The sequence below is a fragment of the Lontra canadensis genome, unplaced genomic scaffold (genome assembly GCF_010015895.1).
Source record: "Lontra canadensis isolate GAN:19392208 unplaced genomic scaffold, GSC_riverotter_1.0 scaffold41, whole genome shotgun sequence".
In the NCBI taxonomy this organism is placed as follows: domain Eukaryota; kingdom Metazoa; phylum Chordata; class Mammalia; order Carnivora; family Mustelidae; genus Lontra; species Lontra canadensis.
Window position 1 is genome coordinate 231260 of NW_022631035.1, and position 12916 is coordinate 244175.

The 12916-nt window shown below is 55.3% G+C and overlaps 1 protein-coding gene across 3 annotated transcripts in view; it reads right to left on the reverse strand.

Moving 5' to 3' along the window:
* Window positions 1-12916, reverse strand: part of TBCD (tubulin folding cofactor D) — a 155097-nt gene that overhangs the window by 35767 nt on the left and 106414 nt on the right. For all 3 annotated transcript variants that reach the window (XM_032870309.1, XM_032870310.1, XM_032870308.1), the window contains exons 17-20: window positions 12303-12388; window positions 7639-7719; window positions 2723-2796; window positions 1143-1260 (exon numbers count right to left, since the gene is read on the reverse strand). In XM_032870309.1, coding sequence (XP_032726200.1) covers window positions 1143-1260; window positions 2723-2796; window positions 7639-7719; window positions 12303-12388 — 359 coding nt within the window. The remainder of the gene's footprint in view (window positions 1-1142; window positions 1261-2722; window positions 2797-7638; window positions 7720-12302; window positions 12389-12916) is intronic.

A 12916-nucleotide genomic window follows, 5' to 3' on the forward strand; every position in this document is an offset into this window, starting at 1 on the left:
GGCGCTGGTGTCTCTGACCTGCCCTTGTGGCAGCTTCTCCAGGCTGTCAGGCCCTGGTGTGTCTTGTGCCACTGCAAAGGGCAGAGCCCTGCCTCTCGCCTGGGCTCCGCTCGACTGCATAGAGCACTGCCATCCACACCAAGTCCTCGGCCTGGCCCACAGGTGCCATTTCACCCCCACGTGGACGTCCCTAAGCTGCTCGACAGTGTGTGCCTAGGCTGTGGGGCACAAAGGGGTGAACCCGACCAAAGCTCCAGGGCTTGTCGCCAGCACCCTGCCTCACTTGGCCCCCAGGGAATCATCCAGAGTGATGTGATGGGACTAAAACACGGCGCTCCTCAAACTATAATCCAGAGCACAGGTGGGGGACACGTGGTGTGCTGCGAGCTCTTGCTTTTGTGGAAAAGCTGGCTGGAAAGAGAAGTAGAAACCCAGATGGTAGGCCTACAAACTTACAAAACAGCATGTCTGGGACCACTCCGATGGCCCAACAGCACGTGCTCCCCCGTTGTTTGTTAGAACTCCGCCAGCCAGGGGCGCCTGGGTGGCTCAGTCGGTTAAGCCTCTGCCTTCGGCTCAGGTCATGATCTCAGAGTCCGGGGATCAAGCCCCACATTGGGCTCTCTGCTTGGCGGGGAGCCAGCCTCCCCCTCTCCCTCTGCCTGCCTCTCTGCCTACTTGTGATCTCTGTCTGTCAAATAAATAAATAAAATCTTTTAAAAAAGAAAGAAAGAACTCCACCGGCCAGAAAAGTTCTCAGTGGAAATGTTACCACTTCTATGTTCTGGTATTCTAAATTATGGAAAGTCCTAATGAGCAAAGAATACCGATTATACGGCCCACTCCCTACCCTCTCTGAAAACGTATCTTGCTTTTATAACCTAACTCGATACCCAGAAAGACAAGGAGATGTAAGGAAATAGTGACTCGATTCCTAAGGCCATCAGTGGCCTCAGCTGGAGAGGTGGCAGTCCCTCAGTGGGCACGGCTCGTGGGAGGAGAGAGACACTAAATGCTCCATCAGCTAAAACGCAGGAATCTGACGACCCGGTGGCACTGTCACAGGTAAACAGACATGAAGGTGGATAGGGTTCCCAGCTCACGACCACGATGGTTCCATGGGACCGCGGCGCTTCTCTTACCTGCCCTCTTGAACCGCGAGTTGGTACAGGCCACGGGCAACCTCCGCACAGGCAAGCACGGCTCCATGCCGCGTGTGCAAGTCCAGACTCTGCGTCATGGACAGCAGACGTGGAAGCACTGCAAAGGACAAGGGCCAGACTAGACGTCAACAAGTGCACAGAGGGTAACGTGTCAGACTCACAGACTCAGGATCCGGAGGGGAGACACACCCAGGGAAAGTGACCTCTGTAAGGGCCACGAGCACAACAGCCAGGACTGAAACCGAGTCAACACGCCAAACCCTCCCTGGCACCCAGAGAACTGAGCAGAATGGGCTGGGGGGTAGGGGGGCGCCAGGGGGAGCTCCCTGATTCCCAGGTCCCCAAGACACAGGGCAGCGACAGAGTGGAGAGAGAGAACCAGTCTCTGCTGTAGCTAAATGGCCAGCAGCTGCTCTGCCTTGGGTACTGAGCAGGACGGAGGCAGAGCGGCAGGCCCCTACAGCAGTGCGGCATGTGCAGCCTGGGAGCCTGATGCCCGCGCCCCCCCCCCCCCCGGCCCCCGCCCCGGCTCAGGGCAAAGGATGCATCCGTGATTGTGGTGCTCTGGGAACAGAAAGCAGAGTCCCCTTACGGGCTGGTAGGGTACCCGCAAGAAGCCACATCCACACCACCTGTGCCCCACCGACCTGGAAGACCGTGTCCCTCTGAGCCTCCACCTCCCTGAACACCCAGAGGCACTGCTGCGGGGGCTGTAGAAGCAGCCAGCGTCCAAGCCAGCGTCCAAGCCAGTGGCACCCCAGCGGCACTCAAACACGGCAGCCGGCCACGGCCAGAGCTCAAGAACTGGGGCCACCCCTTGCCCCGTTAACGCTCTCCAACCGGAAGAAAGGACGAGCGCCCCTTCATTCAGGCCGAGAAGATGACCGATCACAGGTAAGCGAGAGAACCCGGCCGTCCCATTTCAGAAACAGATCACGAAGCTGAAGGCCTTTAGAAGCTACTGGCCCAGACGTGTGAGGGCACCCAGAAGTGAAATCAGTAACCCCTAAAGAACACAGCGTGACCACCAGTTACCCAGTAACGGTGAGAATAAGCATGATTTAAAGCAATTTGAATACGGTTCCCTACGTTGAAATGAGATGCTTATTTATTCTGGAACATGGGCTCTTTCCTTAACGATAACAGGCGTGATCACCCCAGACCGGGCGGATCTCCTCTCCTGCAGAGCCGGCAAACAGCACGGCGGGCTAGTCCCACAGCCGGGGGCTGCCAGGAAGCAGCTCACTGGTCAGTTTATTACACTGTGAATCACTTGACCACCACCATCAACAAAAGCTGCTTCTGAAATGCACGAGACACGTAACGGAAGCCATCAGCTCCCCAGGGCCTACAGGCCGCCACGCCACGCTCATGACATCTGGTTCTGTCCTGTCCCCGACCAAGCACAGACCAGTCCTTCATTCACACACTTCTCAGCGAGACAGAAACACGTCACTCTCAGCCGTCCGGACCGGACCCCAGCACAGGGGTGCGTCCCCACCCCCGCCATGCGCACAGCCGACGCGAGCGTGGCGGCAGCAGGACGCCGGCGCACCTACCGTGAGTGGCGCTGTACTCAGGAGCTCGCTGGGCCAGGTTGTGCAGAGCCTTTGCAGACAACTCTCTGATGACCCTGGAGGGAGGGACGCAGACGACGGTCAGTTCCTTCCTTCTGGTTCAAGCTTTACCGCACTCGTGAAGAGAGCACAGACAGAGCACGGGCGTGTCAACGACCCACTCGCTCAAAACCACCAACAAAAACAAACACCAAGGAGCAAACGAGTAAGCGCCTGTGACTGTAACAGACACGGACAAGCAAACTCGCCAAACGGAGGCCTGAGCTTGGCCTGCATGGCGCACTGCCTCCGTCTCCGGGTTCTCCAACCTCCCACACCCCAAGGGTTCAGAATACAGGAGTACTGAGCACAGCCACATGAAACCCACACTGAGAGGACCAAGAGCCTTGTCGCATGGCTCAAGCTAACAGACGGGAGGCACACATCACTTCCAACCAAAACCCAGCAGACATGCTCAGCCCATCAAACGACAGAAGAAGCCCCCAGGGCCGGTGAGTGGGACCTCGAGGCCCTCCTGAGCCCGCTGGGGCCAGATGGCCTCTGACCAAACCGTGACCCCATGCTCCCCCCCAGGCACTAGACGCCAGGAGGACACAGAGGAGGAACGCAGTCATCACTGTAATGACAAGGCTTTGGGTGACAACAGGACAACACGGAAACAGGACAAAAACATTGAGATGGAAACAAACATGCAAAAGAGGACTTTCGTGTTTTGAAGATTAACCATCTGATATCCATCAGCACGGAGTGAACACAGAACCATGAAAACAGGAAGCCCCCCGGACCCAGGCAGGACCAAGTCCCACCCCCCCTGGGCCCCCAGGTCCGGCTTAGGGTGTCCACTTCTGACAGCAAACCATGAGTTCTTGGAGGCAGGGATGTCTCAGGCACCAAGAAACTCAACACCACACACCCACGACCACCATGCCCAACACTAACCACTCGGTAACACCAGCCAAGCAGCACTGCACCCCCGTAGCCCCCAGAAATATTTGGTCAACGTTCAGGAAGCTGCTTCTGAAGAATGAGTGACTAACGGGTCTCAGAGCAGAGAGCCAACTGTTACAGCAAGAGAAAGCCCCAGAGAGGCCACGAGGGCGGCCACTCCAACGGGTACAGTTACATGTGTCCTGCCCAGTTAGTGCCACATCAAGCACAACCACCTTTCCCTACTTAAAACCGCTGTCTTTACGGCCTAAACAGAAGACCTAAAACTACAAAACTCCCAGGAAAAGAGTGGAAGAGCTTCTGACATTAGATCTAATGATGGCTTCTGGGATTTGACACTAAAAGCACAAGCAACAAAAGTAAACACTGGGGGGCACCTGGGTGGCTCAGTGGGTTGAGCCTCTGCCTTCGGCTCAGGTCATGATCCCAGGGTCCTGGGATCGAGCCCCATGTCAGGCTCTCTGCTCAGTTGGGAGCCTGCTTTCCCCTCCCCCACAACCTGGTTCTCTGCCAACTTGTGATCTCTCTCTCTGTCAAATAAATAAATAAAATCTCTTAAAAAAAACCACTTCTTCAAAAGTAAAAATGGGTAAACATAATAGATAAGTAAGTCCGCATTAAAACTTGTAACTTCAGTTTACCAAAGGATGTCGTCAACAGAGCCTACAGGGTGGGATAAAACACCTGCCAACCACGTATCTGGAAACTGAGCAGCGCCGGACACGTGACCCCCACGAGTCAACAACGAAAACAAGCACTGGATTAAAAAACGGGCAAAGGACTTGAAACGTGTCTCCCAAGACGATACACAAGTAGCCAACTGACCCCCGAGAAGGTGCTCGATGCCAACAGTCCCCAGGGAAACGCCCATCAGAGCCACGAGCTGCACCTCATGTCTGCTGAGATCGCCACGTCAGGGACACTGAAGCCGTGAGCGGGACAGGTGGGGGTGCGAATATAAGACGGCAGAGCCATCGGGAAAACCAGGATGGTTCTGGGGGCTCCTCAGACGCTAAAAATAGGGTTACCACATGACCCAGTAATTCCACTCCTGGGCATTTACCCGCAGGAGCTGGAAGTGGGGTCTTGAGGCGAGACCTGCCCACCTACACCCGCGGCAGCCGTCTACGCAACAGCCAAGAGGTGGAAGCAGCCCCGGGTCTGCCAACAGATGATGGGTGAAGAAAGGGCGGTTGAGGGGCGCCTGAGTGGCTCAGTGGGTTAAGCCGCTGCCTTCGGCTCAGGTCATGATCTCAGGGTCCTGGGATTGAGTCCCGCATCGGGCTCTCTGCTCAGAAGGGAGCTTGCTTCCCTTCCTCTCTCTCTGCCTGCCTCTCTGCCTGCTTGTGATCTCTGACTGTCAAATAAATAAATAAAATCTTTAAAAAAAAAAAAAAAAAAGAAAGGGCGGTCGATACACACCGCGGAGTGTCACTCGACCCTCACACGGAAGGGAATCCCCTCACCTGCTACACCACGGACGCGCAGTAAGGAGGTGATGCTCGGTGCGGTCACGGTCAGCCAGTCACAGAAGGACACACACCGTACAGCTCCACTTACATCGGGACCCCGGAGGAATCGAATTCTTAGGGATGGAAGGTAGGACGATGGGCGCCAGGGCTAAAGGAGGGGGTGGGGAGGACGAGTCCCTGCTCAACGGGGACAGACTTTCAGTTTTTCAACATGAAGAAATTCTGGAGATGAATGGCGGTAACGTGGGCAAAACACGGCGTGTGTGTAACACTCCTGAACCGCACACAGAAAGTGCTTCAGATGGCACAGATTACGTCTTCTTCCCATAATCAAAAAAGTTTTTAAGTTACGTTTATCTTCATCTATAAGTTATTTTGGGTGTCAGAAAACTTTCAAAAAGAAACCCAAGAACGGACCAATAGCTCTTAAAAGTGATACTATTTAAGGTAAAACAGAACCCTGTACCAGTCAAGGCACGCGACACAACAGGGTCCCTGAAGAATTCTGCACGGGGCTCCGCATTCTCCGTAAGCCAGCCATGTGCTAGCCAGAGAACAGGGAAGTCCCCATTTGTGCACTTCTGGCTGCCATCTCCTCACTGCCAGGACCCAGACCAGAGACAGACGCAGAAACATCTCCACCTCTGAAGAACCCTAGGTCGACAGAGCCGCACGGTGCTTTATGAAACCCAGTGTGCTGGAGACCTTTCGCGGACGTCATCCTGAGGGTCTCCAAACCCGACAGAAAGGAGGACCAGACAACATTCCCCTCCACGCTGCGGCTCACACACCCTGAAAACTTTCTGGTTTTCAGACCTTATTCTAAAAACAAAATGTCCACAATGAACCTTTTTTTTTTTTTAAATAAAATTAACAAAACAAAAGCCATGAGAAAAAAATAGAAAACAAACAGCAAGATGACAGGCAGGAAGTGAACCGTGCTGACGATCACATGAAACGCACAGGGACTAAGGCCTCCCCCAAAAGGCAGACTTCGTCCGCACGGGTACCAATGCAGGACCCCAGGCACTCGCACGGGCTGAGAACAAAGGGCAGCAGGTGGGCAGCTCTACGAGGGCTCCCCTGCCCTTCTTCTGGTAAGACCCCAAGCTAAGAATGATCTTTACATTTTAAAAGGTCAAAGGAAGAAAAAACAAGAAAATATATGCAACAGTGACCTAACATGTTTACTGTCTGGCCCTTTAAAGAAAGTCCGCTGACCCTTAGGCCACAATTGTATCAAATCACATGTTAAGACAAGAATCTAACAGGAAACAGAGAAGAACGCGTCATAATGATCAAGGGCCGAACCGCTGGGAGGACAATTATAAATGTAAATGCAGCTGCCCAGGGAGGCCCAAAACACGTGAAAGGTGCGCGTCAGGACTGCTGCGGGAGAACTTTCTGACCTCAGCTGGAGGTTTCAACAGCTCAAGAGTCCAGTCCAACCCCATGGGTAGTAATACACGTGCCATTCTGGTCTTCAATACCCTACTGACCGGTGGGCAAATTAACGGATTTTCACAGGTTCAGTGCATGGGATCCTCGTCCTAATTACGAGAATTTCTGCATTTGGGCCTCAAGTGTCAGAAACCGGCCCAACTCTTAGCAAGATCGCGGCAAGGAAACCAAGAGAGGGGCCTCCTGGTGGGCAGGCTGAGCCCACACAAGCGCCCCACGGAGGTGCTCCTGCTCCCGGAGGTGCCCAGAGCCCAAGGAGAGCCTCGTCGCACACGGCGCTGGCCCTAACAGAAGCTGGAGCACACTCCCCAGCAGGTCGGAAAGAACTTTCTCCAAGTGACACGCAGCCTGAAGCTGGGGTTCTAGGCGCACAGCCCGCCGAGCGGCTCACATCTGCAGGCACCTGCCGCCGTGAGAGGTCCCGTCGGCACTGGCATCCGCACCCAGCCCTCCTACCACAAGCAATCTCGTCCTCCCAGAGGCGGAACCGCAGCTGGCGGCACGGACACTCTGTGCTCTGGATCGCCCAGGGAGCCCTTCCTCTGAAGGGACGGTGAACTAGCAAAACGCTCCAAGGCCTGAGAGTGCTGCGTAATCAGGAAAAGCTGCCAAAGCCTGCTAGCTTCGAGGAGACAACGGAGAAGACTGTCGGCCAGAGCAGCCACGCAGGGCGTCGCCGGAGGACGGGACCACCGTGGGAGTGCCTGGGGAGGCTGCTCCTGCCCTCCATCACACACCATACATGACAGCGTCCACGTGGGAACACGTCACACCCGGCACACCTACGATCCCCAGAAGTAAAACTGGACAGGCCACTAACCAGCACGTCAGGCATGAAGGCTGGAACGCCTATCACTTCTCAAAAATCCTCTTAAAATAGGAAATCTACAATGAGGAGACCGACTCAAGGCTTAGCTCAAGTTAACCTCTCCTCTGGAAAAAAGAAGAACTCTTATCTGACAGATAATCCAATAAAATACATCACCAATGAGATGAGCACGAAAACACGAAACTTACCCGTCCCAGTGGTTGATCTTCATGGTCACCAGGTGGTCTATCATGGGCTGTGTGTACTCCGGAAAGCCGGCAACAAACATGCTGGAAGAGACAGTGTGCAGAGGCGGTGAGGATGGGAAGGAGCAGGCACTCCCCGCACACCTGCTCTGAGGGGTGAAATCGCACAGGCGGGCGCAGAAACGCTTGGGTGGTTCCTCGTAAAGGTGAACGTGCAGAAATCCGCTTGTAGGTATTTACCCAGGAGAAATAAAGCTGAAGGTCCACATGAAGACTTACAAATAAAAGCCCGCGGCAGCTTCATTCATCAGAGCCACCACATCAAAAGCACCCAAACATCTAGAACAGGTGAGCCGCAGCCCGGGATGGAGACGGCTCGCACCACACAGCACGCACGGCGCTCAGACCAGCCTGCCGAGCAAAGCAGCCCGACGTGAGAGCAAATCCTTCTGATTCCACGTAGGAGCCGTTCCACGAACAGCACCAGTGACCACAGCAGTGGGCTGAGGCCGCGCGTCTGCGGGGTCAGCGGAGGAGCGGGTCACCCGCCGCGCGCACCGTCCGCTCTCGCTGCGCTGTGCTCCTCACTCAGGAGAGCTGGCGGACTGTACATCATGCCTCGAAAGTAAAAGTTACGTCCAGTGAAAATACTGTAGGACGATTAAGAAAAAAATCTTGTAGGACAGGCCTCTCTACTTAGGACTCAAAACCCACTAAAGACTGGTACATTCAAGCACGTAACCAAACAAGAAAACCGTCCACCAGGAAAAACACACCATAAACAAAGTCAAAAGATAAAAAACTCAAAAAAAAAAAAAAAATCAGCATGAGATAAAAGACTTCTTTAAGATAAAGCTTCCAAATCCACAAGAAAATAGCACCACCTCATAGGAAAATCCTCAAAGACAGTTTACAGAGAAGAAAATGGACACAGCTTCTGCTCAGCCTCCTTCTCACGGGAGACAGGAAGAAAACCTCCAACGGGCTGTCAGACTGCCGGAGTCGGGGGAGAGGACTGTAGCCACTGTCGGAAGGATCTAGAAGCATCTAGAAGCACTGCCAGGAGCACCCTTCCAGCGCGGCCTCCACGGGCAGGGACTGGCATTGAACAGGAAACTGAAAACATAAAGACCCAGCACTCCCGCTCTGGTTAGCTCATTCAGATGTAACCACACTCGTGAGAAACACCACGAGCACAAACACTCCCTTCACACCGCACGTAACAGCAAACGGCGAGACAGAGGCCAAGGGCCAGGAGATGCCACTCTCTGTCCACACCGAAGACACAGGACGCGGAGAAGGTTCCTCGCACATGCTGCACGTCAGCACAGGGCACACGGCCCCCACGCCGCCTCCTCATCTCCCACCGCCAGACAACGTCCTCCGCGGTGAGCACCTAAGCCGGGCCAACCCGGTGCACCGGGCACCCCCGCTCGGCGTGCGCAGAAGAAAGACAACACACCCATCTGCGGGACACAAACCAACAACCCGAGGAACTGAGGACGGTGAGGACGCCAGGGATAACCGGACACATGACACCCCTCAAGACCCACGCCCTGGCGTTTCCTACTCCGAAACACACCTGTACGTGCCGAGCTGCTTCCACACGTTGTCAGCAGCTGCCGCGCTGCCTACGCAGCCCGCCAGGGACGGAGCCGTCGACGCACACGGTACACGGCGGCCGAGAGACGAGGCGGATGGCACAGAGGGCCAAGAAGGGGGCGACACGCGGATGCTCCTGGGTCCCGGGTGGGCAGACGTGTGCACACACGCAGGGTAGACACGGGTGCTGTGGGGACATGCGTGCGCTACAAGGTGGCAGACTGAAGAAGGTGTTTGTTCTGGATGTGAGAGAAAGAAGAGCACAGGGTTCTCCAGAGGGAAGTGAGACTGAGAGACCCTCAAACGGTGATGAAACAGAGAAAGTCAGAAGGAAAAACAGAAACACCAGGGCAGTGGACAAACTGTCAGAAAAGGAGCCAAGATGTGACCCTAGGACCCCCATTACCGAAGGGTCCCGGGAACTGCCAGACAGGACTGCCCCAGGCCGGCGCCCACGACCAGCGGCCTCAAGGAAGAAACGGACAGAGGCCAGCCACCCCGGTTCCAGTCGACCTCTGGCACCAAGGGAGAGCTGACCGCGGGAAGCCGCCCGTCCAAACCGCCCCTCGGGGAGCAGCACTGCCTGAGCGCTCAGGGTCCGCCTGGAGGCCGAGTGTGGAGTGAAGGAGGGTGTCAGCAGGGGTGGTGGGGCAGGGCCGGGCCGGTGTCAGGACAGTAAGAGCTGGGCCATGGGAACAGCTGAGGGGATCAGCAGCATGAGGAGCCTTTGAGGGCTGTTGGGGACAGAGAAGTGACAGAACTAGGTCACCAGGAGGATGCAGGGAAGGAGACAGCAGGAGAAGCAAAACGGAGAGGACTGTGCGGGTGGCAAGCCGTTTGCGGAGCTGGGAAGCAGAGGAGGAGACAGCTCGCTCCGAGGGCTCCTCAGGTGGAAGAATTCGCACGACAGGAATGTGCAAATTACTGGAAAGCAAAATACAACAAGATGTGTTTCAAGAAGCACACACAGGCCCACAGATGTCCGCGATCTACTGAGAAGCTTCCAGAAGCAAGACACCCACAACAGGAAATGCCAACCACCACTGGCTGTGTCCTGAACGAAACGCCCTCAGTTCACATGCTGACATCAAAGGGGCCTGAGCGGCCACCAGCCAGAGAATGGGGGACAGGGCAGGGGACAGCAGAACTCAGGAACACAGTGAAGCCAGGACACAAAAGCCAATGCACCACCTGACTCCGTTCACATCAGTTCCAGAGACAGTGGACTCCGGGCCCAGGACGCAGGTCAGGGCTGCCAGGGCCCGGGACTCAGGGCCCCTCTGGAGTGAGGGAGGCACGCCCCACGCTGACCACAGTGGTGGCCGCCCATCGGCCAAAACCCGCATTCTCAGTGGGTGAATCGTAAGGCGTAAAACAGGTACGAAAATAAACAGGACTGCTCTAGAGGGTCGGTCTCAGGAACACAGGAACACACAGTACTGAAGGGACAAACCGCAGACGAGAAAACCTTTGCAGACTGTTCATCTGAGGAAGGGCTCGTATCCGGGAAACACTACGAACTCCCGAGTCCTCAGCAAGAAGAAAACTAACCCGATAAACAGGTAAAAGACGCATCAAAGGAGCCCCTGAACGACGCTCAGAGCCACCGGTCGTCAGGAAAACGCAGACTCCGGAGCTGCTCCTGCACAGTCACCAGCACGGCTACGACGAGGAGGACGGGCCCCGGCGAGGGGTGGCTGCCGGACACACGTGATGCCACCATCCTGGAAACCAGCTTGCCAGTGTCTTAACAAGTTAGGGTCCAGCTGCCCCACCCCTAGGCACTCCACAAGCAAAAGCACCGTTCCCTCTCATCCCCCCACGCCCGCTCCACGGTCCAGGCTGACGGCAGGACCCTGTGTGTCTGCCCTGTCTTGGCTGGCGTGGAGAGCCCCCCCAGGTGCGCACAGATCCCGGCGCCACGGCCGCCAGACTTGTGCTCACTGGCCAGCTCCCGCGCACACTGAGAGCACCACATGCACCATTAAAGACCACGCCCCACACAGGGTTAGCCTTCACCAAGCGTCTCTGTGAAAAGCACATGACTGATTCCGTGCAAGTCTCAGACCAGCTTAGAAACCTCAGTGACAAGAAAAAAACACCAAAGCAAAAAACTGGTTAATTTACCCAGGAAGCTCAGGGGAAAGTGGAAAATTCTCCACATTAAAATAGATGTTCAAATATTAACAACAACAACAAAAAAAGGCAGGAAAGAACTGGTAAGACACAGAAAGCCACTAGACATTGAGAAAAGATGGAAATGGCTAAAAATAGTGCATTTAGTCTAAGACTCTGAGAAAGAGGCCAAATGTTATGTTTTTTTTTTAAAAATCTGTGCCTGCTGGTCATGGAGCAAAGTAACGTGTGCATGTCTGCACAGGTGCTAGAGGGTCTGTCCCGAGGACGGAGAAGGCCTAACGTGTGTTCCCGGCGACGCAGCACAGCTACGGCAGGCCTGTCCCAGGCTGGTGCTGCACGCGGAGCTGAGAGCGAGGTGCCCCCCGGTGCACCGGTCACGCAGGTGCAAGTCTGACCCAGGTCCTGCAGCGCTGGTGGTGATGCCACGTTATCGGCCCCCGACCCTTTTCTTCCGATACCTCTGCTTACTCGCATCACACCAGCGAGCCAGAGACCCCTTCAACCCGGGCAGCACTGTTCTCCTAGAAGAACAAACAAAGCAACAGTCCCTTCTGGGCAGGTGGGTGCGGCTGTGGCCGCAGCAGGAAGCGGGGCGGGCTGGGAGGAGGGGTAACCAGAGACAGCACTCACTTCTCGTCGTCACGCCTGACCCTGCCAGCACCCGTCAAGAAGCAAGCAGACCCCGCGCCCTCCCCAGGCCTCCCCGGCCTGCCGCAGTCCCTTTGGACTAGTTTGCATTTTCTACAATTTTATGTAAACAGAATCCCGCACTAGGCACCCAGTCTAATCAGCAGGAAACACAAATTTCGGTCATGTAAATGACATCTACTCCTAGCAGACTTTCCAGGGGGAAGGAAAAAACTGGAGATTTTTCTGACCTGCGCATCCCAGGGAGCACCACATTCTGTGACAAATGAACAACTTACCTTATAACCAGGAAACAGTTAGCTCTGTTGCCAACAGCAAAGTAGTCCGCTGCGGTCAAAATGTCGATTCCGTGAGGGAAAGTGCCCTGGTCACAGAGTCAAGAGGGAAAAGAGGACAAATGACACGAGTGGAGGGGAGGCATTTCCAGAAGGTCAACGGCCACGTTCACCCCCACTCCCACCTACGACAGAGACACGCTGGGGACCAGCAGCAGACAGCTCACAGACTGCCCATCTCGGGCTGGACGCTGAGCAGGGAGGACAAGAACCACTCAGAAATACTTCACAATCATTTCAAACAACTCTAACATTTTCAACTTTAAAATGTCTGAGACACCTTCCTTACACCCACGCCGTAGAAACAAACCGAACCCGGTCTCCACGGCAGGGCGCCGCATGCAGTGCGTCCCAGACCCCGCACGTTCTGCACACAGAAGGTCTGCGTCAACCTTGTGAGCCGTCTGCAGCACCACCTGTGCACTCCAAGTTGTGGGTCACATTCTGGGAGTTCTCGCAAACCCACAAACATCCCTAATGACCTCATCCCAAGTCAGGGAGTTTAGAGGCCCTCCCCTGAGTATGTCCCTGTCTGCTTTGGCCAGTTCACACCCTTG